This window comes from Suricata suricatta, chromosome 7 (assembly GCF_006229205.1).
Source record: "Suricata suricatta isolate VVHF042 chromosome 7, meerkat_22Aug2017_6uvM2_HiC, whole genome shotgun sequence".
Lineage (NCBI taxonomy): Eukaryota > Metazoa > Chordata > Mammalia > Carnivora > Herpestidae > Suricata > Suricata suricatta.
The window spans coordinates 40,196,924-40,218,736 of record NC_043706.1 but is presented as its reverse complement, the minus strand read 5'-3'; the positions used below and the strand labels follow the sequence as shown (position 1 = coordinate 40,218,736).

The following is a 21,813-nucleotide window of genomic DNA, read 5'->3' as shown; positions in this document are numbered from 1 at the left end:
CCGTCTGAGGATTTGCTTCTCGTCTTGATTGCTTCTAGCTGTTGAATACTATACAACCAAATACTCTATTCCTGTTTCCAGGGAAACATTTAAATGTTCATACTGTATTTTCTTTTCGCTGCAGGGAGTAGTGTTGACAAGGAGACCCTGTCTATGTGGAACTATTTCGCCTGAATTACAGGGTGAAACCCCTTCCATCCTACAGCAGACTAGAGAAAGTTCACATGGTATCCTTGTTTCTTGCAGGACTCACAATACTTTATATGCACCAGAAATGCTAGCCAAGATGGCAGAGCCTTTCACAAAGGCTCTGGATATGCTTGAAGCGGAAAAATCTGCTATTTTGGGTAAGACGTCTCACCTGGTTTTTTTTCCTTTTCTTGAAGATTACCTTATCTCTAGTGGACTTCTCAGGCGCTTCAGTGTGCCATGTGCCATCACCTCCTTCTCCCCTACCACTTCCTGACCGTCTGTTTTTGTGTGGAGTTCCTACAGGGTCTCTAGGAACAAGGGCGTTTACTTCATTATCTGAGCATACAGAGTCTCCAGAGGCAGTTTCTCCCGCTGTGTTAACCCTGTGTAGTGGTGTGTGTCAGAGCCTTCAGGTTATAAATAAACCATGGTTTTCTGCCATGAAGGATACTAGCATACTTTCCTGCTTTCATATGTGGGAGAAAAAAAGTATCAAAACAGTGAAGTTCAGATTGCTTTAATTAGCAAAATATATATATTACCAAAAATTTCAAAAGAATAGGTTCTAAACCATGTTTCCCATTTCTTAGCTTTATTCAAATGTTGCTTTAGCTCATTCTTCCCATTAGCAAATAACTGTGCAGTCGTGTAACATGTGCTATGAAGGAAACTGGCCGTGTGTTTATTGGGAGCCCTCACTCAGTGTTGGAGAGGAGTCTGAAGACTACCTCCTAGTGGAGACTTGAAGGAGGAGTAGGAAGGAGCTCATCAGGCCGGGGGCAAGGGAAGATGTTGAAAGTTGTGGGCAAGCAGAATGGCAGATATAAGATCCTGAGGTATGTAGGAAAGAGCTTGGTATGCCTAGGGCCTAGAGAAGTGTGACTCTTATAGCTGGAACAGAGAGCGAGGCAGTGGTTAGAACTTAGAGTTAGAGGGGCACCTGGGTGGCTCAGTTGGTTAAGCCTCCGACTTTGGCTCAGGTCATGATCTCAATGTCTGTGAGTTCGAGCCCCATGTCAGGCTCTGTGCTGACAGCTCAGAGCCTGGAGCCTGCTTCCGATTCTGTGTCTCCTCTCTCTGTGCCCCTGCTTGTTCTCTTTCTCTGTCAAAAATAATAAACACTAAAAAAAAATTAAATAAAAAGTTACTGTCACTTCACCATTTTCCTCCCCTCCATTCATTCAAACTAAGCCAGGAATTCCTGTTATAGAAATAGAAAGTGACCCACAACTAACTAGAATGGACAAACAGTTCCCTCTGGTAGCTTCCAGCCATGAGCAAGACTTGGAATAAAGAACTGTCTCTGATGAGATGTAATGATCTTTTGGATCTCATAGATTTCTTTTATACTGTGATTAGTGGGTTTCATTTTGATCTACTATACATCTTGGGCTTTTGCTTAAAATGTTTCTTGAAAAAGATGTGCCACAACTAAAAAAGGGAAGGGGGAATTCCCAGTGCTTTATGGAGGAATCATTTCCACCTATCATTGTGTGTTTTGGTGCAAGTCCCATCTGGAGAAACTCCCCAGCAAAAGTTGGGAGTGCCCAGGTCTAGTCTAAAGTCCTGGGTACTTAAATAGCTTCCACCTTTCCCCAAACAAAATAGTGTTGTAGCCATCACCTTGACGGAATCTCTTAGCACCCCCAGCTGGTGGAAGACTTGGCCAGCTGCTTTGCATTTACAGCATTTCTCACCCTGCTCCCAAACCATGTCTGCATGCTCTAGGGCATCGGCAGGTAAGACCTTTGGCAGCAGAATAGCATGTTCCTGACTTGTCCTTCTTCGTAGGATTACCTCAGCCCCTCTTGGAACTGAATGACTCTCCTGTCTACAAAACAGTCTTGGAAAGAATGCAGCGTTTCTTCTGCACCCTCTATGAAAACTGGTAAGGAACTGATGCTGTCTCTCCATGTTTTCTTCATAGACATGCACAGTAAAGGAGTGTCATGGTTAGGACTTTGGATGTCGAATTCTAGTGTGCAAGTAAGATGAAGCAAGAATTTGCCAGGAGACCAATGATTGTAGTGTCACACCAAAATGAACTGGCTGGCTTTGTGCAGATGCTTTTTCATAATTGTCATCTGTGCCTTAGTCCTAGCCATGACTTGAGTGAGATTTTATGCCTAACTTGTCTGCTTCCAGTGCATAAAATGATGAGACCACAGTATAAGCTACAGTGGGTGGAGATGCATTTTCTCAGAGTCCTTGCTACTTTTTTTTTAAATGTTTATTTATTATTTTGAGAGACAGAAACAGCATGAGCAGGGGAAGGGCAGAGAGAGAGGGAGGGATACACAGAATCCAGAGCAGACTCCAGGCTCTGAGCTGTTAACACAGCCTGACGCAGGGCTCGAACTCACAGACTGCGAGATCATGACCTGAGCTGAAGTTGGGTGCTTAACCAACTGAGCCACCCAGGCACCCCACTCATAACAATTTTTTTAATGAGAGCATGAGCAGGGGAGGGACAGAGACAGAAGAGAGAATCTCAAGAAGCCTCTACCCTGTAAGCACAGAGCGTGACTCAGGGCTAGATCTCATGAATGGTGAGATCATGACCTGAGCTGAAATCAAGACTTGGACACTTAACTGACTGTCACGCAGGTGCTCACTCATAGCTACTTGTATATGGACTCTGGAGGCAGCTAGCCAGACTTCGTCTTGGGTCCTGGTTGTCGGACGGGGAGGTAACTAACCCTCCTGTAGGACACCACACTCCAGGCATTGTCCTCACCTAGTGCTTCAGTCAGCCAAGCTAACAGACAGACTCTTCATTGAAAATCCATATTGCTGGGGCGCCTGGGTGGCTCATTCAGTTAAGTGTCCAGCTTCTGGCTTCAGCTCAGGTCATGATCTCACAGTTCGTGGGTTCGAGCCCCGCATCAGGCTCTGTTCTGACAGCTCCTCAGAGCCTGGAGCCTGCTTCGGATTCTGTGTCTCCCTTTCTCTCTGACCCTCCCCTGCTCGTGCTGTCTCTCTGTGTCTCTCAAAAATAAAAAAACATTAAAAAATTTTTTAAAAATTCATTTTACTTATGAAGTGATAATTGCTACTGTTGATCCTGCATGCCAAAGTCTGTCTTTAAAAAGATGCTACATCGGGGCACCTGGGCGGCTCAGTCAGTTGAGCATCCAACTCTTGGTTTCTGCTCAGGTCATAATCTCATGGTTCATGGCATTGAGCCTATGTCAGGCTCTGCACTGACAGCACAGAACCTGCTTGGAATTCTCTCTCTCTCTTTCCCTGCTCCTTCCCCGCTCATCCATGCTCTCATGCTCTCAAGATAAATAACCCTTTACTGTCAAGTTTCCTTAAAGGTGGGTGATGAGTGTGTTACTAATTGAGCTTAAGTTCTCTTGAGTAAATGCAGTTTATTTTCTAACTGAGAAGTGTAGACTAGAAATTCCTGCGGGCATTCAGGGCTGATAACAGCATAACAAATGTGGCATGTAAATGCTGTGATTTTCCCTTACAGTTTCCATATCTTAGGGAAGGCAGGTCCTTCCATGCAGCAGGACTTCTACACCGTGGAGCACCTTGCTACTCAGCTCCTCAGCTCCGCCTTTGTCAACCTGAACAATATTCCCGACTACCGGCTCAGACCCATGCTTCATATCCTTTCCCAAGCCCCTAGATAACCCAGAGGGCCAGAAGATTGAAGATAGGACCAGCCAGACACCAGAGGAGGCAGAGCTGGGCAGTGTGGAGTACATGGAGTCCTTTCTCTAAGCCTACGATAACCACATTTAAATGGACAAGAAGATTCACATAAATGGCAGGAAAACCATGAAGGCAGTTTAGTGGGTCTTGAAAGTATTCTCCTTTGGGGTAAATCTTGACCATTGCACTTCTTGGAAATATGAAAGATAAAAGTTTTTATCTCTTTTCTGTATCCTGCCAGGTGCCACCTTATACTTCATTGTCATTTAGACTATGTTTTTGAGAGTATCTTTCTTCCCAGAAATTACAAGGAGAATGGTAAAGGAGAGTTTATTATGAAGGTGTTCCTCCTCTTTTTTCCTTCCAGGCAAATAAGTGCCCATAATGGGCAGCCTGGGATTTCTGGAAAAGAGCTTGAAGAGTTTTACCTATTAAGACAGAATGTGCGTGACATCTTGCAGGTCCTTTGGGGGTTGACTGTGCCCAAGGTCATAACCTGCTGCCTGGTAGCTTTCCAGCCTGGCAGGTGAGGGGATGCCTTAGAATGGAAGGGTTATGTGCTCATGTTCTAAAACTTCTTAACCTGCTGCGGCATGGGTCTTTGTGAAGCCTCTGGTGCTCTTCTGTCCCCCAGAGCACTATGAAGCCCTGGTGTCTCCAATCCTTGGACCTCTTTTCACCTACCTCCACATGGTAAGAGATCGGTCAGAAAGGGTAGCAGAGAGGACCCTTGGGCAGGTTGGCCTCTCGTGAGTCTTGCAAGTCAGGAGTTCCTAAAAGTGTCATCTCCTTGCCCTGTCCAGATGGCCACACAGCTGTCCCACCCCACCAGACTTTCCTTGCTGCAGTGGATTGAGCACCCCCAAGAACTAAACTGGTTTGGTTGCCCTTGAAGACCTGCAGACTCCAGTCTTGCTCCTAACCTCCTGTTAACTGAGCAGATGTGGGCAGGGGAGTGCTTCCCCTGGGTCTGGTTCCCTGATGGTGGAATTAAGCAGGAGGACCACCTGGGTGGAGAAAAGATGTGTCCAGAGAGACCTGGGAGTTCTATAGTATTGTTGATGCTTTTCAAGCAAAGAAGTGTTTCATACACTGTCCTCATCACTTTAACCTTATGGGGTCTCCCAAGGCTTTGTCATTGAGATCTAGAATCATCCTTGGCTAATTCTAATCATGAAGTTGACCTTAGACATTATGTTTTCCAACCTCCTCACCACTACTAGCATTCATCTCCCTTTTGTTTCCCCAGAGGCTTTCCCAAAAATGGCAAGTCATCAACCAGAGGAGCCTGCTGTGGTAAGGAACATCTCTTCTCCTGGTGGAAGTCCTGGTAGCCAGGTTTGGGGCGGGAGAGGAGAGAGTGGCAAGGGGAAGTTCTGCCATTCAAGGCTAGAAAGCAATGGGTTATGGGCATTCTTAGCCTAGATAGTAGATGGCTTGCCTGTGACCATTAGGCATATTCAGACCAAGCCTTCATGGGTGTCTTCAGCTGCCTTAGGAGGATGCTGAGACATTTTTATCCACTTTGGATTTTGATCCAGGACCGCTATCCAACTGGATACAGTCAAATAATAATGTCTGCCTCAGTGGATTATTGCTGTCCGTTCCCAACATTTGTGTAAAATGTAGACCAGGAACCAGGAGAAGAAAAGAAACACAGAGGGTCTGTTTAAGGCCACTGTTTTCCTTGACCTTCCCTTTTGCACTCCCATGGAACTTGGCCCCCTGCTTTTCTGCAGTGGAGAAGATGAGACCGCAGATGAAAACCCAGAGTCTCAAGAGATGTTAGAGGAACAACTGGTGAGGATGTTAACCCGAGAAGTCATGGACCTAATCAGTAAGTGGCATGTGGGAATTAGGGGTAGTAGAGAACACTTTTTCCTAGGAAAAGAACTGGTCACTCACCCAACTACCTCAAGGCATGTTTACAGCAATAGTGACAGATTGATTAGGAAATAACAACTAGATAAAAACCAGATAGTTAAATCAACTTAAGGACATTCTATGAATTGCAAAGTAAGAGAGAGGAATTGGATTAATCATAAGAGTAACTTCTAGTTTTGTCAAAATACAGAGAATTTTTAATTCTTAGACATGAAGATGGCAAATTTTCTCTTTTGGTCATTTCATTTGTTTGGGATCCACACTAGACCAAGGATGTATCAGGCACCCTCCCTTGGTCACTTACTCTCAGAGAATTGTGTGATTTCTCTCTAGTTGGCTCAACTTAAAGAGGGACCAGAGCAGTCTGGTCAAACACCTTTGTTTCTCCTGGTGAAGGTGATTTTGTGCCTGGACAGTGTCCCACTCACGCCCGTCTCCATCTGCCTGAAAACTGTTTGGGATTCATTGGCCTGAGGTGGCTGTCGTTAAGCCCAGTAACCCCACTTTCTTGCTTTAGCGGTCTGCTGTGTTGCAAAGAAAGGTGCTGACCATGGTACTGCTCCCCCTACAGATGGAGATGGTAAGTGAGCCTGTCGTTTGGCCCTCAGAGGTCTGCCTCAGACTCCTAAATATTGTCTCTTTTGTAGCCAGGTCAGTTTCTGTAGAACTAGCAGTTCGGGGTAGGTGAGATGTACATCTAGCTTTTCTCTCTGCCGGCCCTCTTGCTGTGTTCCTCCAGCATACTCCCACCTCAGAACCTTTGCACTTGCTGTTTCCTCTACTGGAATAACTTTTCTCCCAACTGCATACATGGCCTGTTCCCTTGCTTCATTCAGATCTCTGCTCAGTTGTCACCTCTGAGAGGTCTTCCACGACCAACCTATAAAAAAACTAGTGGGGCGCCTGGGTAACTCGGTCGGTTGAGCATCTGACTTCAGCTCAGGTCACATGATCTTGACGTTTATGAGTTCGAGCCCACGTCAGGCTCACTGCTGTCCATGAAGAACCTGCTTCAGATCCTCTGTCCCTCTTTCTCTGCCCCTCTTCTACTCATTCTTTCTCTCTCAAAAAAATAAAACATTAAGAAAAACCAGCCACTCTTATTCTTCCTTTGCTTTATTTTTCTTCGTAGCACTTAATCACTGCCTGATACTGTTTTATTTCATTTGTTCATTTGTCACCTGTCTTCCTCACTAGGATGTAAATTCCTATCAGGGAAGGGATTTTGTCCTATTTCTATTACATCCCCAGTAACTAAGTACCTGCTACAGTGGAGTCCTCATTTTTTAAGTAGCTGTCCAGATTTTCCCACTATCTATCTTTTTTTTTTAATGTTTATTTTTTAAAGAGAGAGTGTAAGCAGGGGAGGGACAGAGAGAGAAGGGGATACAGAATCTGAAGCAGGCTCCAGGCTCCGAGCTGTCAGCCCAGAGCCCGACATGGGGCTCAAACTCATGAACTGTGAGATCATGATCTGAGCTGAAGTCAGATGTTTGACTGCAGCCAGATGCATCTCTAGACCTGCCATGAACTGGTGCTTCTACACCCTTTCATGCAGTGGGGGGGCTGTCCAGAACTACTTCCCTACCAGTCAGCCCGGGTTACTCAGCTTTCCCTTACTTGGTGGGCTTCTACCAGAACAGGATCCTCTTCTCTGTTCTGAAAGGATGGAGCTTAATATTCTTCCCTCTGCTTACAGATGAAGAAATGATGGCCACAGAGGTAGCTCCCTCAGCCATGGCGGAGCTCACAGACCTGGGCAAATGTCTAATGAAGCATGAGGTGGGTGGAGGGGACAGGTGGTGTTTTTTTTGTCTTTCCTCGTATGGCACAAGTTTCCACTTTTCTCAATCTATGATATCATCAAAGAATTTGGGGGGCTAATGCTGCTTTATTAAATTCCTGGTTCCTAAAGCCCCCAGAAAGCAGTAGAAAAGGGTCAAGGTGTCTCCCATTCTAGCATGAGCAGAGGCTTTCAGAGAAACACACGGGCACATTGTGGTGTTCAGCCTCCCCCAGACCTGAGCTGGGTCTCCTTGCACATTGGTTTTCACTTTTATATTGGTGGTTTTGTCTTCTTTTTAACTGCCTGATACACATAGAGAGGAAATAAGCTTACTATTTTTATCATGTTCCTGCTTACCTATTAAAATCCCAGCTCCTTATGCATAAGAATACTCAGAAAATTATGTATTTTCTCATTGTAATTCTTTATCATTTTCTTCTAGGATGTTTGTACGGCGCTGTTAATTACAGCCTTCAATTCCCTTGCTTGGAAGGATACTCTGTCCTGCCAGAGGACAACCACACAGCTCTGCTGGCCTCTGCTCAAACAAGTACGGTCGTTCACCTCTTCTCCTCACTCCTTATGAAAGCTGGGGTCATGAGGATTGACTGAATCAGTTAGAAGAATCGGGTTGCTGGGGTTTTCAGAGGGTGATCTTCTGGCCCTGAGCACAGCTGTGTCCCCAGGTGCTGTCGGGGACACTGCTCGCAGATGCTGTTACGTGGCTTTTCACCAGCGTGCTGAAGGGCTTACAGACGCACGGGCAGCACGACGGCTGCATGGCTTCCCTGGTCCACCTGGCCTTCCAGATCTACGAGGCGCTGGTGAGTGCAGAAAGCACAGAGGCGGGGTTGGCTGCAGCTCCATCCCTAGGGGCCTGCTCCCAGGCCCTGGGCCTTCATGAAAGTAGACAGCTGCCAAGTTGCTAGTGCTGCCTGCCCTAAGAGGCGGGTGTAGCGGGGCCTGACCTACACCACTGAGTGGTTTTATATCCCCACTCCACAGCGCCCCAGGTACCTGGAGATAAGAGCTGTGATGGAGCAGATCCCTGACATCCAGAAGGAGTCTCTGGACCAGTTTGACTGCAAGCTGTTGAACCCCTCTCTGCAGAAAGTGGCTGACAAGCGCCGGAAGGACCAATTCAAACGCCTCATTGCTGGCTGCATCGGGGTACGTCGTGCACCTTCCCCGGTGCTCCCCACCAGCTTGACCTATCCTAGTGGTCGTCTTAGACCATGTGTACAGTACAGACCAGCTGTAGTCATAATCTTTAAAACAACCCACAACTCGGGGCCCAGCATCAATTCTTCTCATTTGTCTTCCACAGAAACCCTTAGGAGAACAGTTCCGAAAAGAAGTTCACATTAAGAATCTTCCCTCACTTTTCAAAAAAACAAAGCCAATGCTGGAGACGGAGGTGCTGGACAACGAGGAGGGTGGCCTGGCCACCATCTTTGAACCCTGAATCAAACTTTTGGGCATTCTTCCTCGGCCTTTATTGTCATCTCTTCTTCCCCTTCATAGCTAATCTCTAGGCCCCGCTCCACTGCCACCTCACTGTCCACTAATGTCAGCCTGGAGTGAAATCCAGGTCTGGAGCTGGAGAGAGTGGGCTCTGTGCAAGGCACAACTAATGATACGTAAAGTATCAAGAAAGGGAGTTCATGCTCACACTGTCCTGTCTAGGTCTCCCCTTCTGTTTGAGTTTCACCTTTTCTAAAAAAGAAAAGCTAGAGCAGACTGGCCCTGCTCCCCGAGCCCCCCCACCCCCATGTAGCCATACACCTGTGTAGAGTGGTAACTAGGGGTGCTACACCCAGCCCTGCAACCAGCTGGGCTTGCACCGAGGCTCAGTCCCCCACTGCTTACGCCAGTCTCTCCTGGGCCACTGCAAGTCCCACTGAGCCCCCTTGCTGCTGGGCTGGCAGAGAACCTTCCCCATCTCCCAAGCACGTCTGGGTCAGGTGCTGAGTGCTGAACTGAATCTGGCCAGTTTTCCTTTTCTGTTTTGAGCAAGAATCTGGTCACCTGATGGGATCCACAGTACAGGCTACTGCTAGGCTCTGCATGCAGTATCAAGTGTAGTACCATCAGGGGCCAGAGCTGGGCCACTGTCTGGAGTACTTTCTGGCATCCTCTTAGAGCTCCTACATATTCCATGCACAATCCCTCAGCGAGGTTTCCCCAGCCCCAGGGTCCACTCAGGCATAAGATCCACAGTACCCTATCCAGTGTCGTGTGATGCCATTGGCATCTGAGGATAATGCACACCAGCTAGGCTATGTCTGTGACAAGCAGCTGGCAAAGCCACTGGTCTTCTCTCTTAGGACTAGTTGAGTCCAGGTGCCTTCAGAAATCTCCTGGTCTTTTGGGTCCCTGGTCACTTCTCTCATGGACCATTTCCAGAAGAAAAATACGCCTTCCTGTCACAAACTGTATTGTGAGGCTCCACTGTTTCTCAAAGGTCACTAGGTGGCCCTGTAAGCAGAGGACGTGAATGCAAGACCCTAGCCTTGAGGCCACTGCTGGCCATCTTACAGGCTTAATCTATACAGAAACCATATAGAGTGTGTCTGCATTCTGTACGGAAGAGGCCTGTCCTCAATCCAGTCCACTGTCAAGAGTTTTGGTATGGACTGCACAGAACAGCCTGGGCTCAGGCTCCAGCTGTGAGCTGATGGTCCCCGGGCAGGGTCGGAAATAGGCAAACCTGGGGAACCGGGACTTGGAAATCCTACATAGCTGTTTCTATGGCACAGATTTGCCCCACCCTCTTCCTGGGTGGTGCTTTGGGCTGCTTCCTGTTGACTATGAAGGCCATCTCAAAGCATGTTTCCCTCCAAACTTGATGGCTGCCTACTCCTCTCTGGTTGGGGCTGTGGAGGGCATAGTTGTATTTATTGTGCTGTAATATTTTTAACATCCTGTGACTTCATGCTAGAAGTTTTCTATTGTTTATAGAACCTTTTTGTAGAAACATTAACTCTATAAAGCACATCTGCATGTCAGTAAAAATCACAGTTTCATACAGAAAGGTTCCCATCTCCCTTTTTCAAACCAGTGCCACTGGGGCCACTGCTCCTGAGCATCCTGCTAAAGGGAGTGGACAGGAAGAACTGACCATGAACCTGCTCCACCAAGCTTTCTCAAACAGTGTGTCTATTCCTGACAGATCTAGACCAGGTAGCCTATACCTCTCTCCCAGTGTCCTCTGTGGCCACTAGATCAGACTCTAAGGGACTGTCCAAAGGGAACTGCTGCTGTTCCTTGTGTGATTTGTTTTTAATGTCTTTTGAGAGAGAGCAAGCAGGAGAGGGGCAGAGAGAGAGGGAGACACAGAGTCTGAAGCAGGCTCCAGGCTCTGAGCTGTTAGCACAGAGCCCAATGTGGGGCTCGAACCCACGAACCGTGAGATCATGACCTGAGCTGAAGTCGGACACTCGACCAACTGAGCCACCCAGGTGCCCTAAAAGATTTATTTTTAAATAACTTCTGTACCAACATGGTATGGACTTAACAATCCTGAGATCAAGAGTGGCATGCTCTACCAACTGAGGCAGTTAGGTACCCCCCCACCCCAGCATCGATAGCCATGTAACTTGACAGTTGCGGACCACCCTTTTTCCTCTGAAACGCCTCATAATCCAGGAAATAGATTAAGTGGCACATAACAGTTCTCTATGGTCTGGCTGAGCCCCCAGAGACGACTTCAATTTAGCTTTTTGCTTTTTTTTTTTTTTTTAACCTGTGTGAGCTGGTGAGGGGAAAAGAGAATCTTAAGTGGGCTCCAGCCTCAGCACAGAGCCCAACGTGGGGCTTGATCCCACAACCCTGGGATCATGACTTGAAAACCAAGAATCGGACACTCACTGAGTCTCCCAGACACCGCTGGCACCTCTGCTGAGGCTTCGGAGAAACTTGGGCCTGACCTGCAGTAACACCTGAACCTAATGTTCCTAAGTGCCAAATAATGCCAAGATCTGAGGTGTGAGGCCCCATATTTTGGGGCTAACCCTCAGGAAGTAGTCTATGACAAAAAGATGTATTTAGATGTAAGTTTATTTACATTAACGCCTTACAAAGGCAGGAAGTCACATTTTGTGGCACATTTAACAAAATGTATTGACTGAAAATAGGGCTGGAATTGTTCCAGAAAACCCAGGACCTCCAGTCACACTGAGGGCAAGGCAGGACCCAAAATCTTCAGCCAGGATACTTGAGTCTCCGAGCCCTGCCCTGCCCTGCCAGGAAGTGCAGTGCAAACATCAGTCCATCTGAACCGCATCTAGTTCATCCAAGAACCGCTGGCACTTCCCCATCAGTACCTTGATGGCTTCACTCACTAGCACATCTGGTGGCAACACCCCTGTTGACTCGACAGAGACTGGGGACCAAAGAGACACTTCAGTTCAGGCAAGGCTTGCAACAGCTCCTATATTAGGCTACGCAGAGTCTACATCTGGACTCTGGAAGGAAGCTGCGGCACCAGAGGCCCGCCCCGCCTCCCCGCTGCCCCCAACCTGACACTCACAGATATAGTGGTCCCGAACCCGAGCAAGTCGCACAGCCTTCTTCAGCTTCTCGTTCCGGAACACTTCCCTGCTGAAGGTATCTAGCCGGGGGTTGGCAACCCTGGCCACCTTTTTACCTAGTGAAAACAAACCGTGTTCTAAATACTCGGGCCCAGGGCTTTCACTTGTGCTACTTCACAGAAAATATACTTTAGGTCCTGACCTGAACTCCTGGTATCCCAGATGTCCTACCTTGGACTTCCTGCACCTCAATAACACCAGGTGAGAAGCACTGCCTCAGCTCCTCTGCTGCCTCCCCTTCCACAGGCTCAAGGAGGGTGATGTCTGGCAGAAGTCTGTAACTGGCTGTTGCCACAGGTGAAAACTTGGCGTGATCTTTGCCTGGGGGGAAACCGGCACATTTTACAAACCCCTAACAGCAGAGGCCCACCGGCTTGCCGCCTGCCAGGACATCTCAGCTGAGCCTGTAGTCACACCTTGCTTCACTATGATCCAACTACTCTGCCCGGGACAGCCGACAAGGTTCTTACCAATGCCCTTGACACAGTGCATGAGTAGGTCGATCTCCTGGCCAGGCCGTAGCTGAGCAATGAGAATATCATCATGCACTGGTCTGATTGTGCCCTCTGGGAAGAGGTCAGCCTGATTCCCGAGGGGCACCCACGTCATGTGCCTGGTGTACACTGGGGAAAAAAGCACATCAGAAAAGCCTTAATCCTTGAAACCAGCACCCACCAAGAGGTGGGCCTTCTCGCTCACCCAATCACTACTGACCTTTGTGGTTCACGTAGAGTTCATTGGGGTCAGAGGAATCTTTAGCAGCATGGGGGTTCTGAGTGCACCTGACCTGAAGCCGAAACTGTAGGGTATCTATCTCTGTACCTTCTTCATCTCCTGCACAAAGGGAGACAGTAGCAGCTCTTAAAGAACTACTGAATATTTGGGTGCTAGGCACTATGCTGGGTGTGCTAATTTAAATTTATTTAATCTGGACAAATTACAGTAGGCAAGGGCAAGTGTTCACACAGATAAAAACTGATGTACTAAATGATCAGTAACTTGCACAAGGTCATACAGTAATCATCCAGGATTTGAACACAGGCAATACGACTCTAGAATCTACTTCAGAAGAGACCTGCTCCCATATTCCCAAAATTTCATTCTCTCTCACCTTGGTTCCGATATTCAAATAGACGGGGATCAGCATGAATGGGAATGAGCCCCAAGCGATGAGCAAGGATCTCATCCTGGACAATGGACGTGTTGTTGTACACCAGGACCTTTTCCACAGCCATGGTTGGCACCTGCCCAAGACAACAGAATCATTCTCCTACAGACTCCCCATTTACTCTCACTTCCCGACAGGGGGACCTCTTCCTAGAAGACTACAAAAGTTTATGAGGAATGCTCAGCAAAACTACAAGAAAATTAAGGGAAAGGGGCAACTTGAGAGAATTCTACAGTATGGTGATGGCAGTTTCCCATGCAACTCTGCCCTTGCCACCATGCCCACCAATACCTCAGCTAATAAAATGCGTCGAAAAGCATTGGCAATGGCTGCATCGATTCCCACCATGTCAAACTCCAATGAGTTTTCATCCAAGTGCACTATATCCACACGGAAATTCTGCAGGGACAGAAAATGCACTAAATGAAGCCTACTCTCTAGAGTCAACACCCCCCCCACTATACCCCCCACATTCCTCCCAGTCCATTAACATTTTCACTCGTCTAAGAACCTCCCTTTGAGCAGGTGTCCCTCATAGATGTCCCTTTCTCCCGAAATCCCTTATCAGGTTCTTGAAAAGTTTCCCTGTTTTTATCCTCTTTAAAATTCTCTGTAATATGGCTTCCAGTGCAACTATCCACAAAAACTATTCTACTAGGGAACAGGCTTCTATACCACCTAATCGGGTTAACATTACTCAATCCTTAACTTACTAAACTCCTCTGCTGCATTCAGCATCGATAGAATCCCTTCATTTTCAAACTCTGCCTTGACTTCTGAGTACCAATCTTCTGGTTCTCTTCCTCCTCCTCTGATGAATCCTTCCAGATTCAGTATCTTCTACCCACTCCATGTCACTATTTCAGGTTTTTCTGTCTCTCTCCAAAGTGACCTCAATCACACTCAGGGTTTTAGCAACTACATATGCTAAAAACTCCCAAACTATATCTCATTTCTGATCTCATTTCAAACACACGTTATTACTAGCCTGCTAGACTTCTCCACATACAAGAAACAATGCAGCATCATCCCCTTCCTTAGATCTATTTCTCATCAGTAAATGACACCATCATCATCAAAGCAGTTCCTCAAGCCAGGTCATTTTACATTCCCTCCTCAAAGCCCACACCAATGCAATTATCAGATTTACGTCCTATCTCCCTTTTGCTCTATTTTCCTGATTAGAATCTTAGTTCATGCCTTCAAACTCAGTTCCTCTATGCAATTCTGTCACAAATCTGACTGCCCTAGATGATCTTTAATTCATTCTGTCCCAATCATTAAGGCTGCAAATCGGATTACATCCACTTAAGAGCTCTTCAAAAACTCCCTGTCACCTAACAGTGTCTAAGATGCACTTCAATCTTGCCTACCATTCACGCCGCCCCATTTTACATTCTAGCAATAATAAACTGCTTGGACATTCTTGGAACACATTTCACAAAACTTTTATAATTTCACTTCTAGTCTTAGTGCCCCCTCACCCTTCCCTGTTCTCAGATTTATCAGGGTTCCGTTCAGATGTCCTCTCCCTCAGGAAGTAAATCTTCCATACCGATGCCGCCCCCTCCCCATTCCCATTCTAGATCAAGTGCCTTTGCGGGATGAACCCATCCTCGGTTGTCCTTATCGCTATCAACCGCCTTTACCACATTATACTGGAATCATTTACGCACGTTCTTCTCCAACAAGACTAAACATCTTGTTCCCCGAACAGGGCAGAAGCGGCGTACACGAAGCGCCTAGCACATTGCTCAATAAACGTTTTAGGAACGGAGCATACCCCAAGGGCTGCTTCTGAGGCACAGGCTGCCCAGATCACCCGGTCGATTCCTAATACCCTCTCCAACTCCACCCACCTTCTCGAAGCGGTCTTGGTCCCAGGCATCATCATAGCCGGAATAGTTACCAGGAAAGTCGGTGGTATGAACCTAGAGCAAAAAGAGGGGAGTGTGCGAAAGGGCAGGCAGGGCAAGCCGGCCCGCCTCCGACCCCAGCTCATCCCTGTTCCAGTCTCATTTTTCTTCCTGGGCTCAAGGCCATAGACTTACATTGCGAACCCCGAACTCGCCTAGAACCACGCGGGTGCGCATTTCTTCCACAGCCTGGGCAGCCGCCATCTTCAACCCCTCCACGTGACTAAGGCAGCAAACTGCCCGGTAGCCCTCCTCCGTCTCCGTGGCAACGCACCACCTTCCGATATCTTAAGTATCGCGAGACTCTGCCCAGCCTCAGTCCACGTCCCCAGCTTCCGGAAGTTTTGGCCAAACATCCGGGTTTCTCCTTTTTGCGTTCCGGCTGGATCCACCTCTCTTTCTCGCTCCTGGACATCTCCGTCCCTCAGGCCCACGTCTCTCCCACTCCTCCTCCGCGCGCGGGACCAGCGTGGGCTTCAGCGACGGGAGCCCTCGAGAGACATGGCAACTACAGCGGCGCCGGCCGGCGGCGCCCGAAGCGGGGCTGGTCCGGAATGGGGAGGGTTCGAAGAAAACATCCAGGTAATCGCCCCGAGGCTGCGGCTGCTACCAGCCCAGGGCTGGCAGCAGCCTTGAGGTGTCGTGGGGACTGTCCCTTGGAGCTTGGAAGTCCTTTCCGTTTGCAACACTCGTTCTCTCCTTTGGCTCTTGGTATACACGAAGGCTGTGGGGCTAGTACCGAGCCGAAGGCTTAGGCTGGTACTCCAGCCAGAGGGCCTCAGCTCTCTGGGCCCCCCGCTCTTGCTTTTGAGACAAGTCTGTGTTGGCCGATCGGTGTCAGGCATGGCGGGGGAGCGGCCGTTAGTCGCTGGCACTGGCTAAAGCCATGCTGTGTGCACAAGCTTGTTTAGGGGTTGGAAAACACAAAGGAAATGGGTGCTTTTGCAGCCCCCTGAGAACTTAACTGGGAAGGTAGAAGACATATATGCAAGACAGGGAATGGGTTTCCCATACTAGACAAGAGAGCCAGACAACCGAGGCTTCTGAGAGCACATGAGGGAAAGAGAGCAGCGATTCCAAGCCATATCCCCAGCAATGGAAGAACAAAGATGGAGCAGAAAGGTCTTGCACTCTAGAAGCCGTTGTCTTCACAGGGTGGAGGCTCAGCTGTGATTGATATGGAGAACATGGATGATACCTCAGGCTCCAGCTTCGAGGATATGGGGGAGCTGCATCAGCGCCTGCGGGAGGAAGAAGTCGATGCCGATGCAGCTGCTGCCGAAGAGGAGGATGGGGAGTTCCTGGGCATGAAGGGCTTCAAGGGACAGCTGAGCCGGCAGGTGGCCGATCAGGTAAGCAAGATTGGATCCCTGGCAGGTGGAAAAGTAGGTGTAGGCAGGCCCCAAGTTCTGGAGTTGGTGTTGACACTCCCCCACGCTAACCCAGTAGAACCGTATAGAAATCCAATAGAAAATAAGCAACAGGGACTGTAGTCTAGAGCCTCACAGTCCCAACCCACCCCACTTCCGTCTCCGTTACTTCAGATGTGGCAGGCAGGGAAGAGACAAGCCTCCAGGGCCTTCAGCTTGTACGCCAACATCGACATCCTGAGACCCTACTTTGATGTGGAGCCTGCCCAGGTGCGAAGCAGGTGAGGATCCTTCTCCTGATAGAAGCTGCCTTCCTAACGCCTAGTTCTTCCGCCAAACCGCAACCAGATGCCAAGCCCTTAGGCTCCCGTCGTCATGGCCCCATCAGCCCTCATCATTGCACCTGTACCCCAGCTACACCGTATCTACACAGAACAGGACATGGTGATAACACATTGCCTTCCTCCTCTTCGTCGTGTAGCAGACCAGTCTTCCCTCAACGCCTAGCTCAGATGTCACTTCTGTTCCCCAGCCCCGTTCCCGGTTTGTCCTCTCCTCGTGTTCCTAGAGAGCTCTCTGCTTTCCTCTAACAGGTGCCACTGGGGCAATGCTCATTCCTGGGTCGGTCTCCCCAGAGACCTCTGAAACAAGCTCTGTGTTTTTGTTTTGTTTTGTTTTTTATTCCCAGCACCAGAACAGTCTCTGAACCGCAGTATCAGTGCATAGTTGTTGAATGACTTTTCAAGGAGTGTATCTAATTGTGGTTTGGTTCTTTGGTTCATCCTTTAATTTAAACAGTATTTATCAAGTACCCAGCACCACTTAGCAGCTATTTAGTAAGCATTTGCTCTGTGCTGGGCACTGCTAATACTTAGGTCTCATTGAAGACAGAGGGTGAAGATAGATGGGAGCCTTACCTTCGAGCACAGTTACAGTAGAGCCCTTATTTGCTGTGACGGAACACACAGAAGGGACACCTGACCCAGAGTAGGCTAGAGGGTTGGACAGGGTAGGTTTCCCAGAGGAAGTAAAATCTAGCCAAAATCCAAGGTGTTATTAAGAGTTGACCACTTAAGAAGTGGGCAGAAGTGACTTGTACTTTTATTCCTTCTGTGTGGAATTTTCATACCACTTCAAATGGTTGTTTGTTTGTTTGTTTGTTTGTTTCCAAGAAGATGTCAGTGGTGCCTGGAGAAACGGGTAAGGAGGAAGAGCAGGAGACACACTGGTTCTCTCCGAGTAAACCTTTCCTTCTAAGCCTCTCCCAGGGCGTTACCAGCAGAGCCCTGAATTCTGGGCATGCTCTGCCGAGGTTTGCCTGTCTGTAAAGGGGAGCAGGTCAGATAGGTGAATCGCCACGCCCTCTCCCAAGGCCCAGGTGGGCTTTCTGAGTTCTCCATGGTGCTTCTGAATGGTAGCGCAGTGTGAGAAGGTTGTCCTTCCTGGAAGCATTTTTAGGGACAGGGAAGTGATTTCTTCACTCCTTGCCTGTCTGTATTATCCTCTCCTCCCTTTACCATCTAGTATGTTCTCTGGTGTTAGAGATGTAGTGAGATTCAGGCCCTCCCGAACTTCATAGCCTAGTGCTGCTCATCTCTCCTCTCCTCTCTTCTGCCAGGCTCCTGGAGTCCATGATCCCTGTCAAGATGGTCAACTTCCCCCAGGTGAATACCCAAGGTAGCATGTCTGGAAGAGCTGGGGGAGGCCTGAGGGCAGAGGGTGGGGCCACCGGGCAAAGCCAAGGAAGACATAAACAGAAGAGCCATTGTACCCTCCAGCCTGAATGAGTTGGTATATTGACAGAAAATCGCAGGTGAGCTCTACGGGCCTCTCATGCTGGTCTTCACGCTGGTTGCCATCCTCCTCCATGGGATGAAGACATCTGACACCATTATCGTAAGCAGGACAAAGGACTTTAGGGGGCGGGGAGAGTGGCCGAACTAAGTTGAAAGCTGCCCAAGGGGGTGGTGGTGGAGTGAGGTAGAAGCAGCCCCTGAGGAAAGCCCTCGGTGGGACTGAGAGGCTTCCCAGGACTAAGCAGAGCCTTCACCCCACAGAGGGAGGGCACCCTGATGGGTACAGCCATTGGCACCTGCTTCGGCTACTGGCTGGGTGTCTCGTCTTTCATTTACTTCCTCGCCTACCTGTGCAACGCCCAGATCACCATGCTCCAGATGCTGGCATTGCTGGTAAGGGGTCCAGCATGGTGGTGGAAAAGGGTGGGCTTAGGGAGAGGAGCCAGGCCTTGCTCTGCACCTGTCCTGGGGCCTGGAATGGAATGGAATGAGCTGGCCAGTGGGTCATTTATTTCTCAGGGTCTCCATGAGAGCTCAAAGGCCAGCCCAGCCTGAGTGGTTTTCCTCTCCACCGTCCTCTCTCCTAGGGCTACGGCCTCTTCGGGCACTGCATTGTCCTGTTCGTCACCTATAACATCCACCTGCATGCCCTCTTCTACCTCTTCTGGTTGCTGGTGGGTGGGCTGTCTACCCTACGAATGGTAAGCTGGGCAACAGGTTGCCAGGGGTGGGCTTATCTCCCAGGGAAAACCGCCCAGACCTTGGGCTGAACCCCACAAAGGGCTCCGAAAGGCTGAGAAGAGTACGGAAGTGGCTCTGCTCTGGGTAGGAGTGTCTTCCCCGCACCGCTCACACTGGAGCTAGGCCCTCTGAGCTGTATTCCTGTGGCCCTAGGTGGCAGTGTTGGTGTCACGGACTGTGGGCCCCACACAGCGGCTGCTCCTCTGTGGTACCCTGGCCGCCTTACACATGCTCTTCCTGCTCTATCTGCATTTTGCCTACCACAAGGTGGTAGAGGGTAAGTGATGGGAAGGCTTGAGTGTGGGGGAAGGGAACAGCGTCCTAGGGCAGGGTCCAGCCAACTCTCCCTCACCTCTGTCCTCCTCCTTTCAGGGATCCTGGACACGCTGGAGGGCCCCAACATCCCGCCTATGCAGAGGGTCCCCAGAGACATCCCAGCCGTACTTCCTGCTGCTAGGGTTCCTGCCACCGTGCTCAATGCCACAGCCAAGGCTGTCATGGTGACCCTGCAGTCACACTGACCCCACCTGAAACCCTTGGCCGGCCCCCTGTCCCCCATCTTGGGAGCAGAGGAAGATTAAAGAACAGTACTGATGACATGTGTCTTTTTGATGGGATCTGCGGCTGCCTCAGAGCTGCAGCCACTTAAGCAAGCCCCTGATGCCTCTTGGGGCTCCTGAAGGGCACAAGGCCAGGAAGGCCCAGCCAGGACTGCAGGGTGCTGCAGCCAGTGCGGAAAGTGGGTCAGCTCCTCTGAGGCCCTCTCTCCACCTACTCCTTCCTTCCTCTTTAATTCTCCCACGGTGTCTTGCTAAATATAGACTTGGTAATTAAAATATTGATTGAAGTTTGAAACTGCACCTGCCATTCCAGTGGTCCTCCCTGCCACCCTGCTTCCTGTACACTTAACTGTTCTTCTGTCCCTGGTGGTAATGGCACGTGTTCTCTTTTTTGTACCCTCATCCAGGCAGGATGATGGTGGGACAGCCCAGACTACATGAAAGCAGTGACTGAACATGGACCCTGCCCCTGAGGGCAGGGGACCCCTGACCCATGGAACAGCAGGGAGGCCTCAGACGCAGGCACCCTGAGTCTGATGGAGGAGTGTACCCGGCGTGCGTGGGCTTGGTCTCACTCGGGACACCAGTGGAGCAGTGACAATTGGTCAAAAACTCCCAGACTCAACCCCATGTCATTATAAGGCTCTTATGCACCTGGCCAGTTGCCTAGGGATAATTTCCCTGTGGGAGCTCACATTTGAAGCCAAACTTGGCTTTGTGTCCTGGTTATACTGGGGCCAGAGGAACAGAGCTATCAGCACCTCCTCTGTCCTTGCTCTTCAAGAGTGCTGTTCACCCTTGAAAACAACCAGCACCCTAAGCATAGCACCCTCCACCCCACCATCCATTTAATTGGCTCTACTTAACGAGTTCAATCAGGTGGTTAATGAAATAGAATGTTTGACCTTCACTATGCTTATATACATATTTTCTTTAACCTTTATCTGAGTTAATCTGGGTTAGCATCTTTCCCTCCTAGTAAAGGGCCTAAGAAAGATGTGTCCTTCATTTGCCCTTTGTGACCCAATGTCACCTGAGCACCCCACACCATCACCAGGTGGACAGTGTGCAACAGAACAGCACCAGGCAAGCTCTGCGGTATACCCTTCCTGAAAGTTCCAGCCCACAACCACAGCCGCCACCACTCCAGTGGATTGTAGCACCCCCTTTAATTGGGCTACCCCAATGGCACAGGTACTGAGAGCCTCAGTCACTAGTCACCTGGGGAAGGAGTGGCACCAGCACCCTGCACCTACTTGCGGCTTACCTGGCCCAGGGACCTTTCAGGGTGCCCGTGTGCCTGGCAGCCACAGCCACCTGTGCCCGTGGCCCCTGGGGCCTCCCGCTGGGGGACAGCCATCTGGCGAGGGGCACTGGGGTAAGTCCTCCCCCTCCACCAGTGCCTACGGGCTCCGGCGCCGCTCGTTGCCCGGGGACGGGGTGAGGCCCGCCCGGATTACGGGGCCGTCGGGGCCTCCAAACTGGATGGGAGGGCGTGCATGGGATGCAGGCTAAGGCACTGAGGCTCTGGCCCTTAGGAAGAGGGAACGATGGGAGAATGGGCAGAAGCAAACGGTAACAGTCTCAAATGCCACTTCCACGTGACGTGACTCCATTTCCCTGCCACACCCCCTGCCCCTCCCAGGCCTCAGCCCGACTACCTACTTTCGGATAGTTGTCCGGGCCCACGCCCTTTTGAAGAGCGGTCCCACTGCTCCCGAACTCCCGGGGTGCGCAAACCCGGAGCCGCATGGCCTAGGCCGGGCAGGGGGCGGGGCGAGCGGCAGTGACGTGACCGTTACCATGGGAACCCGCCGCCCGCTCAGGCGCAGGAGCCGCAGCCCGAACCGGAGCAGCCGCCCGCCACCGGCTGCCCGCCGCCCGCCCGCCCGCTTCGGGCTCTCCCAGCGAGGCGGTAGGGGTGCCGGGCTGCAGGAAGGGAGGGAGCAGATGCGGCCTCCGAGCCGAGGCTGGTCCGGCACGTCCTGAGCCGAGGCCCCTCAGCCACCACCGCGACCGCGAGGAACGAGGACAAGCGCGAAGCAGCGCCCGCCTGGCCCCGGACCGTCGCCTAGACACGGACGGCACGGTCCGCCCCGACCCCAGAGCCGCGCGGTCTCAGCCCGGCCGGCGACCTCGGCGCCT

At 50.1% G+C, this 21,813-nt stretch overlaps 3 protein-coding genes across 5 annotated transcripts in view; 2 read left to right on the top strand and 1 right to left on the bottom strand.

Annotated features, from left to right (window-relative positions):
* Positions 1-10,555, top strand: part of XPO5 (exportin 5) — a 48,193-nt gene extending 37,638 nt beyond the window's left edge. For both annotated transcript variants that reach the window (XM_029944109.1, XM_029944108.1), the window contains 12 exons: positions 247-347; positions 1,984-2,080; positions 3,671-3,807; positions 4,451-4,548; positions 5,105-5,151; positions 5,595-5,692; positions 6,257-6,319; positions 7,439-7,521; positions 7,968-8,075; positions 8,212-8,349; positions 8,531-8,695; positions 8,853-10,555. In XM_029944109.1, the coding sequence (XP_029799969.1) occupies positions 247-347; positions 1,984-2,080; positions 3,671-3,807; positions 4,451-4,548; positions 5,105-5,151; positions 5,595-5,692; positions 6,257-6,319; positions 7,439-7,521; positions 7,968-8,075; positions 8,212-8,349; positions 8,531-8,695; positions 8,853-8,990 (1,273 nt within the window). In that variant the 3' untranslated portion in view covers positions 8,991-10,555. The remainder of the gene's footprint in view (positions 1-246; positions 348-1,983; positions 2,081-3,670; positions 3,808-4,450; positions 4,549-5,104; positions 5,152-5,594; positions 5,693-6,256; positions 6,320-7,438; positions 7,522-7,967; positions 8,076-8,211; positions 8,350-8,530; positions 8,696-8,852) is intronic.
* Positions 10,556-11,566: 1,011 nt separating this feature from the next.
* Positions 11,567-15,450, bottom strand: POLR1C (RNA polymerase I and III subunit C). Of its 2 annotated transcripts, XM_029943333.1 has the most exons (9): positions 15,337-15,446; positions 15,145-15,216; positions 13,577-13,684; positions 13,229-13,361; positions 12,832-12,951; positions 12,588-12,740; positions 12,289-12,438; positions 12,057-12,173; positions 11,567-11,909 (listed from the first exon to the last, which is right to left on the bottom strand). In XM_029943333.1, the coding sequence occupies exons 1-9, from the start codon at positions 15,403-15,405 to the stop codon at positions 11,791-11,793; spliced, it is 1,041 nt and encodes a 346-aa protein (XP_029799193.1). In that variant the 5' UTR covers positions 15,406-15,446; the 3' UTR covers positions 11,567-11,790. The 2 variants fall into 2 exon arrangements, with proteins under 2 accessions (XP_029799193.1, XP_029799194.1); XM_029943334.1 differs by lacking the exon at positions 12,832-12,951 and having other exon boundaries at positions 15,337-15,450.
* A 105-nt stretch (positions 15,451-15,555) lies between these two features.
* Positions 15,556-19,963, top strand: YIPF3 (Yip1 domain family member 3). The gene is made up of 9 exons (XM_029943332.1): positions 15,556-15,783; positions 16,356-16,553; positions 16,746-16,852; positions 18,190-18,235; positions 18,375-18,467; positions 18,629-18,760; positions 18,955-19,068; positions 19,262-19,385; positions 19,481-19,963. The coding sequence occupies exons 1-9, from the start codon at positions 15,703-15,705 to the stop codon at positions 19,627-19,629; spliced, it is 1,044 nt and encodes a 347-aa protein (XP_029799192.1). The 5' UTR covers positions 15,556-15,702; the 3' UTR covers positions 19,630-19,963.
* Positions 19,964-21,813: the final 1,850 nt, after the last annotated feature.

Excerpts from the sequence above, each read along its gene's own strand:
- POLR1C (XM_029943333.1), bottom strand. The coding sequence starts at position 15,405 with ATGGCGGCTGCCCAGGCTGTGGAAGAAATGCGCACCCGCGTGGTTCTA. Across the intron at positions 15,217-15,336 it reads GCGAGTTCGGGGTTCGCAAT|GTTCATACCACCGACTTTCC; the intron begins GTAAGTCTATGG and ends TTTTTGCTCTAG. Across the intron at positions 12,439-12,587 it reads GCACTGTGTCAAGGGCATTG|GCAAAGATCACGCCAAGTTT; the intron begins GTAAGAACCTTG and ends GTTTCCCCCCAG.
- YIPF3 (XM_029943332.1), top strand. The coding sequence starts at position 15,703 with ATGGCAACTACAGCGGCGCCGGCCGGCGGCGCCCGAAGCGGGGCTGGT. Across the intron at positions 16,554-16,745 it reads GCCGGCAGGTGGCCGATCAG|ATGTGGCAGGCAGGGAAGAG; the intron begins GTAAGCAAGATT and ends CCGTTACTTCAG. Across the intron at positions 19,386-19,480 it reads CTACCACAAGGTGGTAGAGG|GGATCCTGGACACGCTGGAG; the intron begins GTAAGTGATGGG and ends TCCTCCTTTCAG.